Below are 25,140 nucleotides of genomic sequence, written 5' to 3'. Positions count from 1 at the left end.
ACAGACATCGCGACATCATTGAGGCCTTTGTGGAATGGATAGAGATGCGAGGAGTTCAGGTTGTATCGTCTAGAGACCAAGGCCAATCGCCGCCTATAGCTGGAGATTTTCCACATTACTTCCTACATGAATATTTAACCGCTACGAAGAGGACGAGGAAGATTAATGGCCCTTAGATACCTAACACAGAGGATGCACCACAAATCTAACAGGGGTCAGTGCCAGGAATGTGCAAAACTCTTTTTGGCTGTCAAGGTTGAATGTTGGGGTTCCTATTGAAAGCAGTGGAAAGATGTAGGGTCCAGCAATGGGTATTCTAACTACACAAAACGTTATATATATATATATATATATATATATATATATATATATATATATATATATATATATATATATATATATATATATATATATATAACAAAGGCATTTATTTTTACATCACAGATGGAACCAACCATTTCCGAACTTTTTATATCACTGTAAAGATAACTCTTGTTAACAAACGTTTATCGCTCTTACTGATTGATTTAATTTAGTTATGAAATGATTTTATGTTGTCGAGTGCTTTCTTATCAATAGTTATTTAAGATTAGACAGAGGAACATATTCAGATGCTAATAATAAGTGTGTATACGTCACACACATGTTTGAATTATATTGAAGTTGAATTTGAACGTCAATACCTTCCAAATTTGCGAGTGCTGAAGAATTTAATTCTCAAGCATGAAAAATTCGCTTGATGATATATTTTCTTTGTATGGTAGTTTATTGTTTTTGTTACTTCCACAATATAGTCAACACCGTATTTTAATGGTAAGATATACATTGAAGAATCTGCATTCCTCGATAAGATAGGAGTTTGTTTGACACGTCATAGGTGTATCGTACTTTGATCCTTCTCTTACCCTTACTTTTCCAAATTTTAATTTTTAAGATTATATAACTATATATTATAATCCTTTTCACCCAGAATTGTTGATAATTTACAATCTGCACACCTTATGGTATCACGTACATCACCCCTTTGCGCTTAACTACAATTGTTATACTTTTGTCAAATGTGTCAGACGTTGTATATATATCGTGGTGCAATTTTGTATAACCCGTATAATGCATTTTTTTGTATGCAAACGAGTTTTGTCGTTGAGAAGTAAACGATAATGATTCTCAAATCATTTTGTTAGCTGATGGGTTCATCTTTTCCAAATTTTGTACAAATTGTCAATCAAGCTGATTTACCGCTCATATATTAAATGACGGTAATATGTAATACACTGTAACTAGCTAGTCGGTACAATGTATGTTGCCAGCCACCTATCATGAACCATCCATATTTAAATATCTTGTCCATCTACAATTATTGCCCCTCTGACCATTGAATTTAAATCAAATTGAAAATCAGTTTCGTAAAACTATGTCATTAGGTGTTAAACCTGTTTTAAAGAACACTTATGCGTTTTGCACTATCCCGATTATCGAATTTGAAAACTTGTTAAGGTTAGAACGTAGTCAAACTTAATACGTTTTATGAAAACTGAGCACAATAGGAATACGGGATCTAAGATTATTTGACCGAGTTGATACGTCAATCACTTTCATTGCAGAAATTGATTTTTGTCATATAACCGAAGTTCTGTACACTATTTCATTATCTCTGTTTCTCTTTTCATATTTTAAGAGTTTTTGTATTATATGCATATATGTTTCTCATCCATAAAATAATAAAGCATCTTAAGCTGATTACGTGGACCAAGAAGTCCTGACCTGTCTTTACCGGTCAGAAAGACAAGGTTATATTATGCTCTATGTTAAATATTGATATGCATCTGGACAAACATGCATTTACTAAAAACATTATTGTTGTAAGCATTTTCATGTTTACGACACTGGTCTCATGAACTGATAGCACTGGTCAACAGTGAAATCATTACTGACTTGAAAAGGCCCTAATCTGTAGTATTTTGGTGTGCCGAACACGAATATAACCGTGAAAAATTTGTATTGGCTCTCGTTTTGAAGATATTCATATACCTCATTTTCTATGTTTCACTGTGTAAATTTCTCCAGTAGGACTGCAGCAACATCCGGAATAATGATGTAACATTGCATAATACCATCATGCTCACATCATCCACAGTTGATTGCATCATTTTCTGATGCAATGCAATACTGATGCCATGCGGCTGCTGAAGTAAGTTGACGTCAGCAGTGTACTATACATGTGTAGGCCTATTATACTAATGCCAGGCGGCTGCTGAAGCTGACGTAAGCAGTGTACTATATAAAGCCCAATCAGATAGGTTCAGCATTTAAAATATTTTAGACGTTGTGCGAGACAGTTCAAGCTACTGTTACATAAAACTTATTATTTTATCCATTTACGTACAATAAAGAACAGTAATGCCTCGAAAGTGTGTTAATACCGCGGACAATTTTTGCTATATTTGTGGGGAAGTGACATTTGCCAACCAGAAGAAAAGTATCAATTCTCAAGTGAAGAAGGCATATCATCTTTACTTCGGATGCAAGGTTGGTGACCAAGACAAGCCTTGGGCTCCGCATATATGCTGTGCTACATGTACAACACAGCTTTCACAGTGGTTGAATTGCAAAAGGTCATCAATGCCGTTTGCAGTCCCAATGGTGTGGAGAGAGCCAAGCAACCACCTAAATGACTGTTACTTCTGCTTGGTTCCTCCTCTTTCCGGCGGAATAACGAAGCGAAAGAAGTCGAGAATAGTCTACCCAAACATTCCGTCTGCATTGAGACCAGTTCCACATGGTGAGGGACTTCCTATTCCAGAACCTCCAGCAGAATATTCTCTTGATTCATCTGACGAAGACAAAGGTGAGTCGACCTGTTCTTCTCCTGGTCCATCAGCATGCAGTGATCCAGATTTTCACTGTGGTGCATCATCAACCCCACACAGAATAACACAGGAAGAACTAAATGACCTGATTCGTGATTTGGACTTATCAAAGAACAAGGCAGAATTGCTAGGATCAAGACTCCAACAATGGAATCTTCTAGAAGAAGATGTCACAATTACTGCATATCGAAAGCGCCACCAGCAATTGGAGCCTTTCTTCAGAAAGGAAAGTAATCTGATATTCTGTTCCGATATTGAGGGCCTCATGAATGCTTTAAAAATCACTCATGACCCACAAGAATGAAGACTATTTGTGGACTCTTCGAAACTGAGTCTCAAGGCTGTGCTTTTGCACAATGGAAACATTCTTCCATCTATTCCAGTAGCGTATGCTGTCCACATGAAAGAGACATACGATAACTTAAGGCAGCTACTGAATTCCATTGAGTATAACAAGTACAGCTGGCACCTCTGTGGTGATTTGAAGGTAGTTGCCCTTTTAATGGGACTGCAGCAAGGATATACAAAATACATGTGTTTCTTATGCGAGTGGGATAGCCGAGCAAGGGAAATGCACTACATGAGGAAGGAATGGACTCACAGGCAGAATGTAGCCATTGGAGAGAAGAATATCCAACACCCAGCTCTGGTTGAGGCTCAGAAAATCTTGCTACCACCCCTTCACATCAAACTAGGTTTGATGAAGAACTTCGTGAAAGCCATTGACCGGACTTTGCCAGCATTCCGATACCTGCATGAAAAATTCCCTCGACTCAGCGAAGCAAAGATTAAAGAGGGAGTTTTTGTGGGTCCTCAGATTCGAGAGCTTTTCAAAGATGACCGGTTCAACAACTTGCTGGAAGGTGACGCGAAACAAGCATGGAATGCTTTTCGCCTAGTTTCTACAAACTTCCTCGGAAATGTTAGGGCAGAAAACTATAAGGAACTAGTAGAAGACATGTTGATGAAGTATAAGAAACTTGGCTGCAATATGTCTCTAAAGATTCACTTCCTTCATTCCCATTTGGATTTCTTTCCTAGCAACTGTGGTATTGTTAGTGATGAACACGGCGAACGTTTTCATCAAGATATCGCAACAATGGAACAAAGATACCAGGGAAAATGGTCCACTACAATGCTGGCTGACTACTGCTGGACACTCCTCAGAGATGCTCCCGAACAGCTGTACAAGAGACAGGCGAAGAAATCTAAGATGTAGTCAATGACTTGATTTTTTATAGGTAGGCTATTACAGTTGACCTTTTACTATTGGAATGCATTTCGTTATGTAAACATTAATTTCTTGCAGATTACAAAAAAACTAGAGCCAATTTTGCAAGTTGACTGTCATATTCGTGTTCAGCACATAAAAATTGATAAGAATTGACTAATTTTATTTCAGTAACATGACTTTTGTAAAAATTTGTTGTCCAGTGTAGTTTGACATCATAGAGGCACACGAAAAAGTCACTCATGCGAGCGATTACCTTTCCAAATAGATCAATCTTGATTTTTTAGTTTATTGAACTATGTGAAAATCGGGGATATTGTTTTTTAACTTTTAAAGGTGAGATTATGTTGTGTCAGATAAGAATTAGTTGCACAAAATATTAAAGCACTTGATAACTGAATTTACCAGGTCGGTCATTTTTTTTAAGTGGATTTGAAATAAAGGCAATATTATTTTCCATATTTTAATCACGCTGGCCATATTACTGACTAAACGTTTATCGTTTCAACAACTTTGTAAAGTCTTGATTGTGGAATGTTCTGCTCCAATTTCGAATACAATTTAGTGATAACATTGTTATAGATGAAATTGGTATAAAACATTACAATATTCCAGTGGAAGGGCCAAGTTTATTGTCAGATCGTTATTGTAAGAAAACACAAAAAAAAAAATAAATAACAAATGTGCTGATGCCAGATTCCCTTTTGTCTGACATACTGGTCAAAAGGGTTTCTTTGGAACCAGGTCAAGAATTGTTGTGTGTTGTTTTAAGAATCAATGTATTCTAGGTTCTGCGTTTCATGAACCATCTATATGTGATTAAAATTCAGCATAATTTTCAGAAACACTATGATTTCCAACAACTAGCCATAGTGGTGGAATATTTTTCCATGTTAACTCTACTTTATGTTAGTTTGAAGAAAGTGATATTATTATTTTCTGGGACATGAATAGCCTCAATCTATTTCCTTGAATTGTCTCACGAATTATATAAACATTTCCGTTATATTGTGTTATAATTATTACTACTCTTTTCTAGCTATTCGTATCTAGAGCTAATTTATTTACCGTGCAACATATTCAGAAAATCCATAAATAAATACACGGTTTACCAAGAGATTCAGGAATACATCTGACACCAGCATCATCTGCATGTGAACACGTAGTATAACCCCAGATGTAGCTCTTCGTACATTCGAATATGGACTGCTCATTGCCATTGCATTGTGGATAAACGTATGACGAAGGCACCGATCCTTGTCCAAACCATGCATTATCATATGATGTAGCTGATGATACCCTGTTGAGAATGAATTGAAAAAACTGATTCATAAGTTACAATATATTTTCATCTCAAACCAAATGAAAGATCTGCCGGCTGCGACCAAAGTATTACAAATGGATAATCATGTGCACATTTCTGATTATATACAGATAGAAACATTTTCCGTATTATGATCACAGCAGACCATAAACTAGATATTTTGATAAACGAATAGTAGCAGAAGAGAACCTCAAGCTATTCATGTTGTTTGTAGTCGCTTCTACTTCCAACCACGGTTCTCTCCAATTCACCTCCCCATTCCCCATTGATTCCTAAATAGTTACAAATTGTAAGGTTCTTCATGATCTTACACTGTGGTATGGGGGTGGATAGTCTGTGGCCATGTTCCCATCTGATTGGACAGGGGCAGACAGTGAACATTTGCTTCGATTATTGGGAAGTTGACTCGAGAGGAAAATTGTTCTCTTTATTCTATTCTGGATGGAAGGGGGGCAAAAAGGTATGGAAGCAACGTTAATAAATCGATATAAAATTTGACACCCCACAACATTCATGGCACACAAGGTTTGCCAATACCTTTTCATTTGAAAGACACGTTGTAGCTACCTTAAAAACGCACTACCAGGATTTGTTGGATTATATGCAAGGAATATGTTTAAAGTATTATTATCAGTTGTTATAAGTCACATACTATTTAATATGTTTAAAGTATTATTATTAGTTGTTATAAGTCATATACTATTTAAATCAGGAAATTGCAGTAAGTGTTGCTCACAACCCCATCTGGAGTTCTAAAACCAAGAAAGAAAAGGAATCTTACTGGATACGCCGCATTAGAACATTGAAACCTAGCGGTTTAAACAAAGAAGACTCGAAAAAAACAACCATACACAAATAAAATTATCTTTTGCATCCGACACATTTTCTTTTAAATAATTCTCTTAATTTGGTTAATAGCCTATGATTGCTATAACAATGAAATATCTGGTATATAATTTGCGCTTACATATTATTTACATAAAATGACAGATGTCGTTATGGCTCATCAATTTCTGGTGAATCTAAATATTATCCAAATTCAGCAACTAGCTGAAACAAACAAGTTGAAACGCTATAAAGTTAAAAGGTTTAATTCCTGTAGAAACAGTTTTGCAAACATAGTCGTTTTTCTGTTTATTTTTTTTGTCTTTTCTATGTTTTGTATTTGCTATTGAAAAACTCATTAAGTAGTCGAAAGCGCTCCGGCTTGTTAGATTCTAATTTCGCAATGTGCGTTGTCAGTTTATTGCGTTTATCGTAATCACTCCTTGACACACGATCCATTGCTGGATCCAGTGCACTTGAAAGGATTGTTATTTGCGATATCATTTGTATTATATATATATATATATATATATATATATATATATATATATATATATATATATATATATATATATATATATATTCAAATTAATACAAATATTTACATCTTCATTCTTGCAGTACATGCACTTTTGAACGTTTCATTAAGAATACAACTTAGAACACATTCTCATCGAACAAACAATCAATATTCAACACTGAGGTTAAATATTCACCACATCAGCCAACCGTAGTGATATCGTAGATTTGAAATTATTGGACCAGCAGCAACATCAAGCCTGATTAAACCCGATGGTCATATGTTTGCAATTTTTACCTCGTATCCCTCTAAGAGAACATTTTGAATTAAAGTACGACAAGTTCCCTTGACTCTATTACAAAGTGGTGCTATCTTATACATTGATATATATAAGCAGAACCAATTCTATGTTTAAAAACAAAATTAACGCCTGGTCCCAGGACTCTAATACCCATTTGTAACCATATGATGATGTAATTCACATTGAAATATAGAAGTTGAATCCTGAAGAGTATTTAATATTACCATTCCTTGTAATGATAATAATTTACATACACACCTATCCTCTGGAGATATCACTTCCTGACCACATTATTTCCATGATGGTATATGTTTTTGTCTTTCTATTTTGGGAATGAGGTAATTAAAGCATAACTAAATTTCATTAAGCACACCTGAGCAATGCACATATGGTATACCTTGCCTACAGCACGAATGTATAGTCAAAGGATATTCAAGTCTAATTTAGAAAACAAATCAAAATATCTAACATTTATTTTCATTTCGTCTTAATAAAATGATTCTCTTTCATTCAAGTTTTCCATTGATTTTTATCTTTGATGTAGAAGATTACAACAATCTAACATTCTTTCCTCATCTATAAATTCAGAGTGTGCTCATTTTACAAGCACACAAATTGATACTGTAAATATCTACCACAACAAACTTAATTAGGTTAGGTAGGTTTTATGATCGTCAGGATTGACACATCATACTTTTTCGTAACCAAAGTATTGGTTCTTAGATATCAACTAGTGTCTCTAAGTAATAATGTATTGTATATTGAAGATCTAATACTATTACATTTTCGTCTCTGAATAACCATTTTACATCGGAAATCTAGTTATACACACACGTTTACCATTGAAACAACAATGTGATAAACATGTTATTGTATATAGAATCGTTGAGTCTATGAGTTCTATCGCAAAAGAAACAATTCTTCATCAATTAATTACTTCATAGATTGTAATTTTGTGGTGCTTTTTCAGTTTTACAATACTGCACTATGTTTAACGTTAACTGAATATCTCTAATGTTTATCCTAAAATTTGTTCTTGATGCCTTGTAGCTACTTTAAGACCAATAGCATGTTATTGGTTATCATACGCACTTCTCAGATCAAAACAAATGCAATTGTGAACATCTTAAAACATTCGTATCACTTACGTAGATAATGTTTGTAATTTTCTTTCTGTATTAAACAAATAGATTCTGGATTCCATAAACTTTTGTTTTTATGGACAATCATGATAATAAACAATATTTAGCACACGTTATGAACGCTTTAAGAATGTTATGTTACGGATTTGAAAGTCGTTACTTTATCATCTTCATCACTTTTGTGGCATAATATACAAACACATGGAGGGTAAAGTTCCACAAAGATGTACTGAATCATTTGTTAATGATTCATTATTTAATTGGTAAACGAAATCAGTTATATTTAATTATGATTGTTCAATTGATTTCAAAGTAACTGAATGGTACTGGAAACAAGTTTCTTTCCAGTTCGTACTCTTTATTTCCACGTACCGCGTCAGATATATTTGCAAGTGTAATGTTAAATCAGACATCCTATAGTAGAGCGCGTGTACATATTTCTTATTTTGTTTATTCATCTGTTGATTCGCAACTGATACCTTGGATCACGCCGATATTATTAATCTTATATCGATCAAGTTTTGTTTTTATATGTAATAGTCATTGTTCAATGTTAGCATGTACATTGCTGTTAAATTCAGTGAATGTAAGAACATAGAACGTTTCGTTCTTCTGACTTCAATGTGTCGTTCAAGTTAGGAAATTTGCGTTAAAATAATGTATTACCATTTTAGAGTCTTCGTCCTCTCAATGGATAACGGTATTTAGCCTCTGTGTTACTCGTTTCACAATGTTACAGGCTTTCTGTGAATTTAGTTTGTAATGTTCGTTATGTCAGTTTTCAAAGCATATGTTTCACTATCTATCCCTTAATATATTGGCTGCATATATTGTTTAATATTAAACAAGTATCCATGTACGCCTACTCTATCTCTTTTATTTTCTCTTAAGTTTGTACTATTAGGACTCTATGGTCTTAAAATTAGTAACAGAGAAGAGTCATGAGTAACAAGCTTTTCAAAATGGAACAAATAATTTATTTACCTAGAATACAAAGTGAAAATGGAGTAGAAATGAACTTACGGTAAAACAAATGAAAACCCGATTAGTCATATAATTACAGAGGCAATAATCAAAGTCCTGAATAAACTATAGCGGAAATACAAATTAAATCCAACGCGGAAGGTATTGATATGCCTGTGGTGGTCTGTATCTTGGTGTTGAACCAACGGTCTTTTGTTCAATTACAGTAATATTATTTCAAGATTGAATTCACTATAAATCCTAGTCAGTGTCTCTGTCAAAAGATAATATTGTTTATGAAAACTCCAGAGAAAAAGCGTTTGAAAATTAAATAATTTGAAGAAATGAAGCCCAGCCAAAATTAATTTTTGGTAGCAACAATAATACAAATTGAGTCTGCAAGATCTTAAGGCTCGAATGAATCATCATTCCAGTAGCAAGATTATATAGTCCTCTGCTTGACCTCACGTCACAAATAGCATTTTCTATAACCAATTACCTAATGGAAAATGACCTTCTAGAAACACCTTAATGTTTACAAAATAAAATGTTAGTTATAATTAGAAACCGATTACTAAGATTGCAACACAATATATATAGAAAACAACAGGTAGTCACGGCAATTCATAAGGGATTACCTAAGGTATAGATTCAGATTGAGATAAACATATTTACTATAAAACCAAATTCAACAATTTAGGTCAAGTAGAAATTTAATTTGATTTTGGACAAGTCCAACGTACAATTTTACATTATCAATTGCATATATTAAAACGTCATGCAAATAATACAAATTAAATATATATATATACCTGTAGGGTACTGTTCTGAATTTCTTTTTAACAATACCTTTACATCTATCATAGTCATTGTATTTATATCTCTCTGTTAATGTTCATCTTAGATTTATGTTGTTATCACTTTCACTGCCAAACTGATAAAAAGCAATTGCGTTATTATTAATTTGTCCATCCAAGTTTTAATATATTTCAATTTATTATTCTCCATTGTGTTACATGCAAGTAGTTTACTCTCCGTGCGTTTTTTGGTAAATACATTTTATCCGCTAGCGTCTTGATACGGTTATTACACCGGCTTATATGACTGATAATTGTTTGACCTATTGCTACATTTGTCTCCTCTATTTTCCTTTCTATATTTAAAAGTAAAACGCGCGACAAAATCGTTAAAAAGAGCAACGTTCTAGAACCGCTTAAAGACATAAGCTGACGTTTTCTTTACACAGTCATAATTGCACTTTGTATCATGTATTTTACATAGATCAACTTGCTAATGACCTTTATGTTTTTCTTTATGTTTAAGAACTATGTTGTATATAAACATCTTAAAAGATTTCGCAAACTATTTTATCATTATTGCATCAATATACTGAAAGTCAAGGATAATGTGCACCTCTACACCTTCCTGCAACACATAATTCAGCTACGTTTATTAAAAAAAATAATTATACCTTTATCTACGTGCAGTCATCTATACGTAAGTATGAACTCTCATATCTATTGAGTAACAGTTTTACAAAGTAAAGGTGCATGTGCTTTCAGGTACTCTGTTTTCACCTGGCTATACGAAACTGGAATGATCAGAATGACAGCCTGTTCAGTATTGTTGGTTGATGGTTGATACATTGTAAATCTTAATAGCTTTTGAAAATCATGAGAACAGTGCTTAATTTTTTTAGGGTAAATTATACTGATGCCGTTTATCGTTTCAGTAAAGAAGCACGTGCATGTAAAGAATGTGTTATCTTACCTAAAAACGTTAAATGACTATACTGACCTGGTTGGGCTTTCTACAGATATCTCTATTCTAAAAAACAACAGTTTTGTTTACCAAAGTCGTTTTGCGTGTACTCGTTGTATTTTGTATGATTTTCTAACTGTTTGTAGCTAGTTTTAACATCAGTTATAAATGAATCGCACATAATGTTAAAGAATATGCAAAGAAACAGATTCACCTTTGATCAAATGAATACAATATCAAAAGCAATTACGTCTACTCGTACGAAAAAAGAAATCGTGATATATGCGTGATTCCCTTCACTTAATTTATTGCACCATATTATGATGTTGTACTTTGTCAGTCTTCAGCGTTCTAAATTCTTTTCGTTCCTTCTTTATGCGTTCAGCTCTGGCTTCTTCAATCATTGCTACATTTTTGAGGTATCTATAAAGTTTAAATCAAGCTGGATAGTTGTGGCTACTATGAACGTACCTTTAGGTTTTGTGAAAACCTTGCATTGTTTTAATTTGTTAATATTAAATGTAGATGTTAATTAGTAAATTAGATCAATATTAATCTAAATCGTTACAAAAGATAATTTCAAGTCATGTTTCGATGGTATTTTCAATAGAGAGAAAACTTTTTGCCAATTTAACTGAGTATACCAAAAACAATAATATAATAGTATGACCTAAGTGCAAGAAATACCTAACTCACGTTTAGCAGCAAGCAGCAACTGTAAACCTTATTATATTAAATAGTGTACAAAATACGTAATAAAGTTAAAAATCAAACAGAGGATACTTTACTGAATATAACAAAGAGCACGTGAAACAAAGACACATACAATAATACAGAAAACAATCAACCAAAATGTTTAAAGCGTAGAATATAGGTTATGTTTATTAAAGATGGCTAAACTATGCCAAGCCTGAAATTAATTCAATTTCGTCTGCACCAACCTTATAAAATCATATAGAAAGTGCATGAGGATATCATTGCAAACATTAAAACGAACGAAAATGTAAATGCTAAATGTAGATTGTGACTATAAACTACAGCTAATTACAGGTTGATGATACAGTAAATGTTAGAGGTAACTTTAATTGTATAACAGGTAATTGTTCGATCGAATAACAAAACTAATTTATAACTTAAGGAAATATTCAACAATTCTGTCCATAAAGTAAGCCTGAGCTCTGGATGTAAACATGAAGGAAATTGGTTGTAAGATACTAATAGTTGTGTAAGGATTAGATTCAAAGAAGATTACAGTAAAGTAGCTGATTGAATGATCACTCAGAAAAGTGGTAGAACACTATTGTCTCTCTGTTCGATTGAGAAAATACAGGGAAATCTATTTCTAAAAGAAATTAATACTGGGATTTTGCAAATAAACACGTTATTGCCATGTCTGCCCCAAGAGATAAATTTCAGAATAGATTAAGCAGGCTGTAAGATGTAGACATCTACACAACCTAAAAACAACAATATCGTTTTGCTGTATAAAAGCAAATGAACCTACGTGCATGCGGAAATAGAGAAGCATGCTATTGGTCATACAAATACAGATATTATAAGAAATATAGACAATTAGAATCTGATAGAGATATCCAATGTTTGACGAAAGTCAAATAATATAGCATAACATTTGCCTACATATCAAAAGTGAGAGATTGACCAAAGATTACTTATCATACAAGTGGAAAGAAATAAAAGGAAATAAAGAAGCTGAAAAAATTGCTGCCTCAGAAATAAAGGCTTTTAATGTAGAATTGGAACATCATGAGGAACATATACAAAGACCAAAAAAGTAAACTAATAAGAAAGAAACGATTGTCAGGGAATAAGGCAAGAAAATGACTTAGTTATGTCATAGAACTATTATGTGTAATCGATTTTGTTTGACACGTACAGCTTTACGTAGAGCAGTTTTATCATTTTATACCTTGACTAATTCTGAGTAATAGGCGCAATTTATTGCAGGTCGCTTGCAGCGAGATGCCCATATTTCATGATGTGCATGGGTACTGTACCCTTGGGTCATTAGAACTGATAGGATACATATGCAACGTGCAGGCACAGTGATCGTTACATCTTGTTAGGAGGTGTCTCCTTCAGACAATGTACTAAAGCCATTAGGGGTAAGTAGTAGTTTACTGTAATTTATCTTTGTAATTGCATCCATACTTTAAATGTCTCATGGATATATTATCTTTGATTCTTGATATTTAGGATTCTGGCAAATTGTACCGCGATTGGGTATGGATCATAGTCGGTTTGATGTAGTTTACTGTTAAGATCTTTATACTGAATCAGAAATTGATGGTAGTGAGTATTTTAAATGGATACTTATTAGAATGTATTTTTATATGTTGGTTGTGATTCACTGGATGTATATATTATAATGACGTTTATTCAACATGATACGTTGGCCAATTAGGTATATTTGCAACTAGTGGTTTGGTGGCGTGGTTGTGCGATAGGACTGGCACTGTGTCAGCTGGTAGTGAGGATCGTATCTGTTAATATAACATCATAACCAGTAGAGTGCCAGCGATGCTGTTAATGTAGCAACGCAATTGGCAGTGTGGCAACAAAGCCGGTTGTGTGGTATCGTACCCGATAGTATGATGGCATAGTAGGCAGCATGGATTGGTAATTACTGTCAGGATAGCATCATATATAAGAACATAATAACACAGTGATGTCACAGAAAAGAGCTGGATGATTCAGTATTCATTCCAAGGATGTAAATTTCAAACTGTACAATAAGACATTTAATTGTAAATTTGGTTTGTCAAGACAAATGGTTGTATGAACTGCACTCATGTTTATAATAAAGACTTTGTTCTAGGGTTTAACGCCATTTTTCAGCACAAGATAGGCTATACATGGCGGCCAGTATAACTGGTAGAGGAAGAACCCTGGAAATCCCAGGGAAGAACCACCGACCCACGAGAAGCTACTGGCAGGCTTTCCCACATACCCACGCTAGCCGAGCCTTGCACTCGAACCCATGCAGACAGAGGTGAGATGGCAGTGATCCGGAAACTGAGCGCTTTAGACCACTCGGCCACTCGGGGCCCCTATAATAAAGACAATATTTATATGAACCGTAAACAACTTTATAATAATGGCATATGGTTGTATGAATCGTACTCATTTTTATAATAACAAATTCATGATAGTTCCATATCAGATCATTTGATGAATGATTATTTTGTTTTGTTGAACTATTTCATGAGTTTGGTTTCGTCATATTGAATTTTGTCATTGTGTGTGTCCGGCAAATCAATTTTTGACAATATAAGTTCATTGTTCTTTTAATTTATATTTATTACCATATTTCTTTATCACTCGCAAAAAAATAGCCACCACTACTAGCAAAGTATAATTTCATATTTAATCTCTATGTGTTGTCAAACGTTTTCCATAATGTTCTCACTTGTGCCGTAGTTTTGATTCCTAATGTTAACAGCTCCAGTAATGTTATTATGGAGCTTTTGGTTTTTTCTCCCTTTGAGGCTGACCCTTAGCCACAGCCTCTATATCCAATGGCTTGGTAAGCAAGTTAAATACAGAAATGCGCAACATTTGGATTGCAATCCAAGAAATTATACAAAACATGTACTTGTTATTTAGGCTGTATATGGCTACTTAGCATCTTGCAGTGCTAAGCCCATCGATTCTGTCATGCTATTTGCTGTGTTAGTACAACTGAGATATATTGCATCAAAACGTTCGATTTTCTCGACATTTATTGTCTTTAAATCCATAACGGCATGATTTCTTGTCTGTGTTGGGAGATGTCGTTGATTTGCCATTTCCGCTAGCACTGTCGTTAATACAGCGATTCTAATTACTTTATCCTCTATAGCCATCGAACACATTTTAGTGATCGAGTTGAGACTGATTTTGTGTCACTGCAAGTAGCTCTGATTAGAATGTAATTGTATCGAAATTAATTAGCTAGCACCACCAGAGACATCAGTTACTATCGATATAGTCCCGATAATAATTCTGATTGGTGAACCTACGATGGTTGTCGTGGCTGTAATTCCAGCCACAACAAGACCCACAGTTACTACTGAGGCAAGACCATAAATAACATCTACTACGAAAAACTCACATTTTTATTTCAAAATCAATGCGGTTCTATGTGTGCTTTCGTCGGGCAGCAGTTATTCTGCTTCGATTATATTTTCAGGTTGATAACATTGAGGGTCTATCATAGTTCTTCTATTAATAATACAACTGAGTATTTCAATTGCTAAACTAATAGACCCTGTCCTGATTCATCGCCTCCTGGTGCAATACGCACAAACTCTTCTAGCCAATTATCATTTTTACTGGCGCAACTGTTATACAATTATTGAAAATCTCTACCTCAGGGTCATTTAAGTATAAAATCTTTGCACGATTTTCATTTAAAAACACATGTTCATATCCTTGTTTAGTCATCCAATACTCTGTTGGTAAATTATGCAATCTCATCATCGCGGACAAACTTCATCAGGTATATATAATGGTAAAATCTAATTGCAAAACAAACACCAAAAAGAGTTACGTACCCGTAAAGGATAAATGTTGAGTGCTATGAACTGAACTTCATCTCTGGCAACTAATGATACCGATAATGTAACTGTAAGATTATCGGGGACCCTTTTCTCTATACGTGCTATTTCTGGTAGAAAACAGGTGCAGCTTATCAATTTTAACATTCTCATTCAAGCCTTTGGTTTCGATGTCCAATAAACAAATATAATCCAGACTAGTGCAACTTGAAGATATGTCCTTTAGGTATACCAATACCAGTTTTATCAAGCGAATCGTAGATATTCAACCATTTGGTAAGATTAATAAGTTAGCATTTTCCTCTCCTTCTTTGATTAGCTTTCCTGCAATTCAGATTCATGAAATTACTTCTCGCGGTAACCCGGGCAGCTCTGCAGTCTTTAGATCTATGTTGTGTTTAAACTCATCCATATCCACCTCAGTATAATGTTTGATAAACACAACAGACGCACCACTGTCTCTGATTTCCCCGTTTCAGTGATATCAGCCAGGATGTTTGCGACAGCGCCTTCTAACTTGACAATAATATCATGAATGTCTACGTTACAAGTTTGCGATTTACCATCGTGATCTTGAAAATCAAAACCTCACCAGGGGCAACGTCAGCAACAATGTGACTAGTAAACTAAGTCAAATCTGCTTTGGTGGCGAATCTGATCAGATCCACATCAACACCATATTAGTTGTAGCAAAGTAACTTCCGTAATGTTTAATATACATTTGGTTAATATCAAACTATATTAATGCGAAATCAATAAGTGAATGTGGTGTTGGTGAACGTTCTAGTGCGCGCAACGTTTCAACGACAAGGTGACCGCAAATGTGACCATCCATCGGTGTTTGTGCTGGTATAGTCGAATAAATCAGTGGCTGTCGTCGACGGGCGTTCGAGGCCAGGTGTAAACAATTAACAACTTCAGCTGGTTGTACAAGTCAATAGGAGTCAAAATACAAACGATTTTGAGTGGTTATTGCGTATGCAACCCAGTCACTGCGAGGTCCTGTTGTTAAATCTACGTTGACAATATCAGTTTCACGTGTGAGTGGCACCATCCATGCTACTTTATTTCGCATGAAGATGCCACAAAAATGTTTGATTGATTTTACCATCGCAAATAGATCAATATTGGTTAATGGATGGTTCAGCGCCTGTCATGCTTTGACCGGGTAATCAAAAATGTTTTCCCATTATGTTCGACAAGTTGTTCCTTGTAATCGAAGGCATCTTCATTTCTTTATCTGCCAGCCAACTGCCTTTTCAGCGCCACCTAAAATGTAGTTCCAACAGCCCCTGACACCTCAGCTCTTCTAACCACCAAGAGGCTGCTGCCAACAAAGCTGGAATCGCTGTAAAGAATATAAATATTCCACCAGTCTTCTGCATTTGTGTCACCTCTGACTTCGATATTCGATTGTCATTAAGGTATTATTTTGTTTGGCCGCATTAAGCTGAGCAAGTTATGTTTAGGTCGCTTAGGTCAACTACACATGGATATTTACAGTTCTGTTGTCTGCATATAGTTTCAGTTTGACCCCGCAATCATTTCTAATTGCGTTTTATATTTTGGCAAGTTGATTTTCACGAAGGCCGACCTTCTCTTCGTGATAGGACATTCTATAAATAAGTAGGTGCATCGAGGACTTTCATTCAGCCACAACATACCATCCCATAACAGGCTCTTGATAGTAAGTATCACAGCATAACATCTGTAATTATCACCATCCGCACTTACACGTGCATGAAAATACATGTCAGCAACGGATTGTCTGAACAAATCCAGGAGTTCCAATGAAAAGTGATACATTATAAAGACGTCTTGGGAAATCTGAAACCCAGTGTTAATGTTTTGAAATTGTCCAATTACGACCACATATTGTGATACAAACTGCGATATGACTGACTGTAAAGTTCAACCGATTTTATTCAGAAGGTTCTTGATGTCCGTTTAACCGCAAGGCAACTTCACTTCTAGGTCATCATAAATCATTTTGCTATGAATCTAGACATTGTTTCAATTTGTAACTTGAAACGCCATGAACACATGTTTTAGTGCATTAAGACCATGTTGGGTACTTCTTTGCCAAGTAAACTATCCTGCAATGCCATCTGGTGGATGAGCGTCTGTGGTATGCGCGAGAAAAGACAGGGTTGGAAAGGTTCCATGTTATATAAACTACAACAAATGTGATTCTGTAAAAAGTGAAGGGGATAACACATGCATCCAAAAGGTTAATGTTTCTAATACAACTTTACCATCTAAAACAGCTGCAGCACGCCAAACATCATCACTGGAGATGTTTTTACGAGTATATGTGGACCGTTTATTTAGTTCCATCTCTACAAAACCCAATATGTGACTGAAGGTAATTCACTAAAAACGTAATGAGGCTACAAGTATTTGTCCTTCGCGCTAAGCAAATCCATTATTAAAATTGTTTTTAACACAGAAAACTACAGCTTGTTCATCTGCATAAGGATTGCCTGCAAAGTTTCGCTAGGTTACGCAACTTAGTATTGTTGAGAATCCGCATTATAAGAAGTATCCTTGATAAATATCATAGTTGGATCAACCAATCTCCCTTAGTCATCGCTGCATCTGAGAAATCCAATAAACGTTGTGGCAACATCAATCTTGTTAAGAATCGATTCGATTTCCTTTCCACCGATGAAATAACGTGCACAGTTTAACAACGCCATGATCCCATTGTTAACAATTCCAAATGTTCTATTGGAACTATAATCATTACCATCAGCCTGTATTGGTTATCTCTCAACTTCCAGATATGTATCACACGAATGGACAATTGTAAACGTGTTCTGCACTTTCAATTTATTTTTTAATTGATTTGGGTCTCTGCCCGGATACGAGTAATACATACTGAAAAACTTTTTAATTCGACCCACAAACAGGGGCTCACCCATGTCAAATGCAGGATCAGAATAATGTTTGAATTTGGCATTGGTAAAACATTATTTTTGACTTACATAGTATTGATCTAATCAAACAGATTTTCGTGACGGTTTGGTCGCTTTACCATTCACTTTGACAACGGTAATCCACTGCCCATTGTCAGATTTGCAATTACGGAATCTGACAATCGTTGCTTAGTGGTTTGGTTTCATTAATGATTTAACTAACCGATCAAGGTCTTGTCTCTATTGATGGTAATGAAGCTAGAGCATCTGGTTCGACTTTTGAATGTGGTCGAGTCACTAATCGTCGCAGTCGATCTCGAAGCATCTGAGTCGCCTGCAATCGCATTGGTTTCATCCGGTCTACAGCTACACGTGTGCTGCTATAAACAACTCGCACTGTAAATTCTTTAGCGATTGGTGATGCGGGTGAGGTAATAGCCCAGAACCGTTAGCTTTGTTGTTGCTTTCTTATTATCATGGGCACCTTTGGCAATTTTGTTTGTGGGCTTATTCAGTGGCCCAAATGTTAGTACAAAGCCCGCTGTGAGGTCTTCTCGTGCAGCCTATCACGGTTGTGACATATATCTGACGCTTTGGGGACCTGGAATAATATTAGGAATCAATTTCTGGTGTTCACGAGCGGTTGGTATGCGTTTAAGACATCGCTTCAGATATTTTATATAATTGATTTTGATTATTACATTGATGCGTCCGCGTTTTACCCGTTCGTGTTCTAACCGGCACGATATTTACCCCTGTATATTCCAGACAAATGTATGGTGAGAAAACTAGAAGGATCCTTAGTGACTCACGCCAACATGTCTCAAATTCATCGCAAGGGTGATCGGCGGCACACCAGGTAAAACGAATATTTCCAAGACCATGCGCGTCAATGCCACAAAATATTATTATGTCACAGTTGTCACGAATCACTTTAGGAACGTTTGAGTCAAATAAATCACTTCCGTGTTTTTGGTGCCGGCCTCATGAACATATTTGTGCGGGCCTCACCTGGTGCTCAAGTATCATATCGTCGTACACTACAATATTGTTTTTGTTCACATCCAAAATATTAATGGTCGATGCGTCATCGACGGTGGTAAAGAGGTCTGTGTTGGAAGATGACGCTCTGTCAATGAACGCTTTTGGAAAATCATTTAAAACATCATAACACGGATGATCATCAGCCGATGTTGCAATCACGTATAATATATATCCATTTCATCAGCTTTAGCGGGACCAACGATCAGTGCACGAACTGAGTTTAAAAATACGGAACTTCCAGTTTCATCAACATCTTTAGACGGTTTTGGTGTTGACTGAGCAGAGAAGTCAACGACAGTAACATCTTCCAAAGCATCTGCAAATTTCCTTTCTCGTGATGCCATTGAGTAATACATTATAACATATAATCATGTCGTCATATAGTGTACGATTCCTTGTTTATTCCAAACCATCGTGTTCGTGATCGACAAGGATGAGTGCGCATCTACATGTACGCCTTGACCATTGTCGATGTTGCCAGTAGGTACAAAGACGTGGATCCTTTGACATCAAAAGATTCTGCAAGGTTTGCAGACGCACTCGAGCAAATTTATAGACATTCACATCTCACATGGCCACAATTGTTGAAAGTGTAACTTGGTAAAGAATTTCTTGGATATGTTGCTTCATTGTAAACCAAACACCATGTGCGATTTCGTGTTTGGACATATCAATATTTATCGTGACGAAGAATTGTTGAACGATTTAATCGCATTCTTGCAGAACTGTTTTAGAGATATCAGTACGTGCTGCAATTACTAATGAAGCCAGAGCGGTCTTAGGAATGGGTAACGCGACTTTGTCTAGTAATAACAGCATCAAATAATGAAGTGACACGCACGGTTGGATTAAAATCAGCGAATGCGATCCGGCAAAAAAATGTCATCGGAGGCCCAGTCTCCTATCAGAACATGATTTAACAGCCACCACACTTACAACCTCTCGGAGCCAAGATTGTTCATATCTGTATGTTTATGGAATGTTGTATGGTGGACAACATCTTGCCAGTATGGATCGTCGATGTATTTACTATATCGGAATGGATTGATTCTCCAAGAAATCCAACATGTGACACTCACCAGTTGGAGCAAAACCTCGCAGCGTAGAGAGAGGAATTGCACGGTTTTGCAAATATGGAACCGATACCAACATTTGTTTTCTCACGCTAGTGCACTAGTGGTCATGTGATTTGAAATAGCTTGATGGTCAACCGAGTGAGAGGTGATTTCATCGTGAAGTATAAATCGCCTGGTATCAAGCGGGTACAAGCTCACGTTGATACATCGGTAAAATCCATGAGATGTTTTTAATATTGTATCAAATTTGCCAAGTGCGTCACTTGATGTCGGTTTCGAAGACATTTATTGGACACTTTGTGTTTGATTCTAACTAGATATAGTCCGACTACATTTGAGTACATTTTAGGTTGCAGCCCTACATACTCTTCGGCTGGTATACTTGTGCATTTGTCTGTGAACTTACCAATAACCTTCATATTGGCGTTCCTAACAACGGAATATCTTTCGGATCATCGCTGGTGTTAAAGTCATTGATCAAACATGGTCGTACCATGTCCGTAGATAATTGGTGGTATTAAAATCATAGACCAAACACATTGTACCATGTCCGTGTACACATCGTCATTGTTAATATGCATCAGCAATTAGTCATTGTCGTTGTAATGCATCTTGACCCGACCCTAGTAAAACTGTCTGATCTTTGTCGTAGAAAAACTCGTACATGAACAACTTCGACACGTTCAACACGTACGAGAAAACATTGATTCGTTTTGTCCGAATTAGTTTTGTTGACCGTGAACAGCAACAAGTCCAGCATCAAATATATTTCTGGGTTCAAAGGGCGAAGTTTGTCTTGTTTGCTCTCACTGACAAGGTCGTCTTAAATTCGGTTGCCCAGATTCTCCACGATTTTCCCGAATACTGATGTGTTCATGATCTTGAAAATTGCCTTCCTGTCTTTGAATGCTAGTATTCTTTTACTGAGTTTCAGCAAATTGTCCCAGTCACTCATGCACCCCTATGGGTACACTGTTTTATTCAGCATGTTTTTAAGTTTGGGCGATAGCACCATGTCGACAGTATCTACTAGTGATTGAAAAGTTCTCCGCTGCTAGATCGCTAACAAATCTGTCCAGGGATGACTCTCATAAACTGTAAACAATCGATAAACTGTAATTGTCTGAGCCTAAACGTCATGTAATTTTTCCATGTTGTTGGGGATCTCACTTGACGCTGAGTCTGATGCCATAACTACTGCTTGCATTAGTAAGTGACTATCATACTCACGGAAGTTATGAAACATCAAAAGGACTTGTTTGTTGGGATAAATTCTCAGCTGTAGATTACATGGTTTGTGTGCAGCACCTCTGTACGTGACGTTTAGGTTCGGACAATTTCAGTTTATCGATTCTTTGTAAGCATTTAAAACAACATCATCTGAATATTCACGGACAATATCAGTTTATCGATTCTTTGTAAGCATTTACAACAACATCATCTGAATATTCACGGAAGAGGTGGTGTTCTGTTTTGTCTTCCTGTGGCACATAATCTTGCAATACTTTCTTTTAGTTTTTTTTTCCCCATTGAAGTAGATCAAGCCATGCTTTGGTGAAATGTTTAATGATTTTTTTCTGCACATAACAAAATTGATACCTTTGCTATGCTTATGTTATTTGTATACAACCTCGTTAAAAAATGTATTTCACGTTCATACAAGAGTTTACCTAGTATTAAATAAAGATGACATTTAAATGCTGATCCGACTACTTCTGACGCATTTTCGTTTATTAAATGTCAGTATGAATCCCAATGGCAGATTTTGCCATGCACACTGTCTAGTTAGATTAATGCTGCCAAATTCTCATATCACGTTGTGATCTCTATCGTTTGCAGACTCGTCACTGACAGATTCTAAAGTGTAATCGAAAATGTCAAATGACAAGTAAAATAAAACAAGCTATCTGTATAATAACGCTCTGTATTTCTGAAAGCATTTTTAAGTTATCATAGTTATCAATAATTATCCAGTTTATTGCATTAAATGAAATGGCACGAGAAGGGTATAGTGATTAGTGTGGAATTGCGTTACCTTGTGTAGAAACATTGAGCATCTATTTACAGTTTGCTGTTTGCCAGTAGTCATATATGGTAACCCTCTGGTGATATCATTATCTCGTCTGTGTATTTCTTCCACTATAATACCATATAATTAGAGTTGCTTTATGTTAACTTTACATTATTGCTCTTATATATTTCGTATTTTATTTCCTAAGTAATTTTGTGTGTGTTACAAATATATCATATTAGAACTAGTTGAACCTATGGAGCACAACATTTATACCGCTGGTGCAAGTTACCGTTGAGGCGAATACATTTTGTCTGCATCATGATGTTAACCTTGAATTATGCAGTTTGATTTCATTTAGTACAATATTTGCAACCAAAGTTCTGAGAAGACATGATTTTCAAAATCCATATATCTACACATTGTGAAAAGTTTAATGGGTTTTACTTCTTCAATAATTAAAATGAGTATTAATATTCATTCCATATAAATTGATGTTTAGTAATTTTGCTGTAATCCTTTGCTTCTCAATGTTGTATACATGCGTAAAAGTTATATATGGCTGATACGATTTATATAACTTCTTTCAATGAAATTCGAGCTAAGTTAAACTTTCTAATGATTGAATCAACATCTTTGTGATTTTCGTTACCTTCTATCTTATTTAAAGTCTCAGAGCCTAGCTTGCAGTCCTTTACGTTGACTTTGTTTTCCAGCTTTGATGTAAGTACTTAGCTAAATTAGCAAGACTAAACAGCACCTTTTCAATATCATATGTTTATATGGTCTACAATACTTATCAATACCCTTGTCGGATCGTTGTTTGTTAAGTACGTTATCTGTAGGTCAGGGTGGAGACATCCATGGATGTACACTAGGTTTCTACTAGTTCTATCCATGTCTTCGTTGTTCTTCCATCTATTACACAGTCTCTGTAGTTTACCTGACATGTTTTGTAACTAAAATTATGAGACTGTTGTCAGTAGTGAGATATAAGAATGGACGAATATCCCAATAGTTGTAAATCAAAATACAGTGTAACTGTAAGTATTGTATGCTTTAAAACTGAGATTATTATTTTTTCATCAGGAGAAAGTAAAGCTCTGTTCCATAGGAAGCAGGGCATTATTAATAGTTTCATTGTCTGATATCCGCTGAAGGTTCGGTCAAGTATTTGAAACTGTCATCTAAGCAATATACAAGATCACTTTGAAAAATAACATTTGAGATGTGAAGTAAACCTTTGTCTAATGTACGAGATTACACTTGTCTTGATGAGTGCTACTGCATTCCTTCCAATTCACATTTAGTTAAGTACTTACATCGTCTTTCAACTGTAATAATTTATTTGCTCACATTCCTATTTGTGTATGATTGTGATTTACAGTGTAAAATAGTGTTCGATATGATTTTTTTTGTCACGTGATTGTAGCTTTTCATATCAAGACCGAACGTCTATTGCAATTTCCACCATCACTTGAACATTGGTTTACAATAATCAAGATACACATTGACTGTAACTCATTTACGTTCTGAAACGAGCAGCGGCAGCTATTAAGCGTCCCGAAAGCAGGACGTTTCGCACTGATTGAGCTAGATGCATGTACAGCTACTATAGTCCGGCTTTGACTCGAACAAGTTATTGTTGTAATGGTTCGCTTGTTTTATTTTAAGTTCATATTCATATTATTATTTATGAAAGGAAAATCGACATTAAATTCAAGCTGATTCATTAGTATATTATTGTTTCGTGTCCATATCGTTTAATTTGTATAGTCAACACTTCGAACGATTTGAACTGCCATTATTTAGCCATTTATCGAGAGATTCTTTGAATGCTACTGAATTGCTCAGATTAGGAAATTTTCTTAAGGTGATGAAAGTTCAAATGAGCCATTTGCTGTTTGACAGTTGCATCCGTATTCAAACATACGTCATTTTGACTTCGACATCGTTTTCATTCATGAATGTTAAAACATATTTCCAGCAATGAATATGTTTTAGATTGGAAAATTTCACCCCAGGGGTAAATCTTCATTTTGACCCTAGGGTGGAAACTGTCCTACGCTACATCGATGGCGACGACAACTTTCATCGATCTATGCTTCATCGAAGTATGATGCAATGCATGCTATTTCAGGAACTACAAGGGATTTATATTATCTATACATCCATAGTTTAAATATTCCCTTCGTTTCATGGAGATTTTGTTCTAGGTTGACTGCCAGTGTGGTATTTAGAGTCATTACAATTGTCGATGTCAAATTCAATATTTACGTTAAATCTGAACCAGGAAAGCGTCAGATTCCATTGGTGCTCATTACACCAAAATATTAATGTCTATGAAGGTTTTCCTTGGTTGGTGTGTATTTATACTATCTAGTGTGTTTTGATGAAAAGTCGGTGCAATCACAAACAACACAGTTTGAAGTCCGTCCATAAAAAAATTATTCCTTATATATTTCCTGCAATTTAGGGACTGGACTACATCTTATCAATTTACATATCTTTTGATGTCTTCTTGCATTTACTGTCTTCTACAGCTACTCTGCAGAGCTCTTTCGTCATTTATCATCAGTCATTTATGTTAATAACGTC

The 25,140-nt window shown here is 35.4% G+C and overlaps 1 protein-coding gene across 1 annotated transcript in view; it reads right to left on the bottom strand.

The window, feature by feature from the left end:
• LOC149797359 (scavenger receptor cysteine-rich domain superfamily protein-like) overlaps positions 1–25,140 on the bottom strand; it is a 203,561-nt gene that overhangs the window by 30,350 nt on the left and 148,071 nt on the right. The window contains exon 16 of the mRNA XM_089962112.1: positions 5,214–5,401. Within this exon, the coding sequence (XP_089818238.1) occupies positions 5,214–5,401 (188 nt within the window). The remainder of the gene's footprint in view (positions 1–5,213; positions 5,402–25,140) is intronic.

The sequence above is a fragment of the Sinohyriopsis cumingii genome, chromosome 6 (assembly GCF_028554795.1).
Source record: "Sinohyriopsis cumingii isolate HCF-2022 chromosome 6, ASM2855479v2, whole genome shotgun sequence".
NCBI classification, from domain to species: Eukaryota; Metazoa; Mollusca; class Bivalvia; order Unionida; family Unionidae; genus Sinohyriopsis; species Sinohyriopsis cumingii.
The sequence above is the reverse complement of the archived record's forward strand: the minus strand, read 5'-3'. Positions and strand labels throughout refer to the sequence as shown.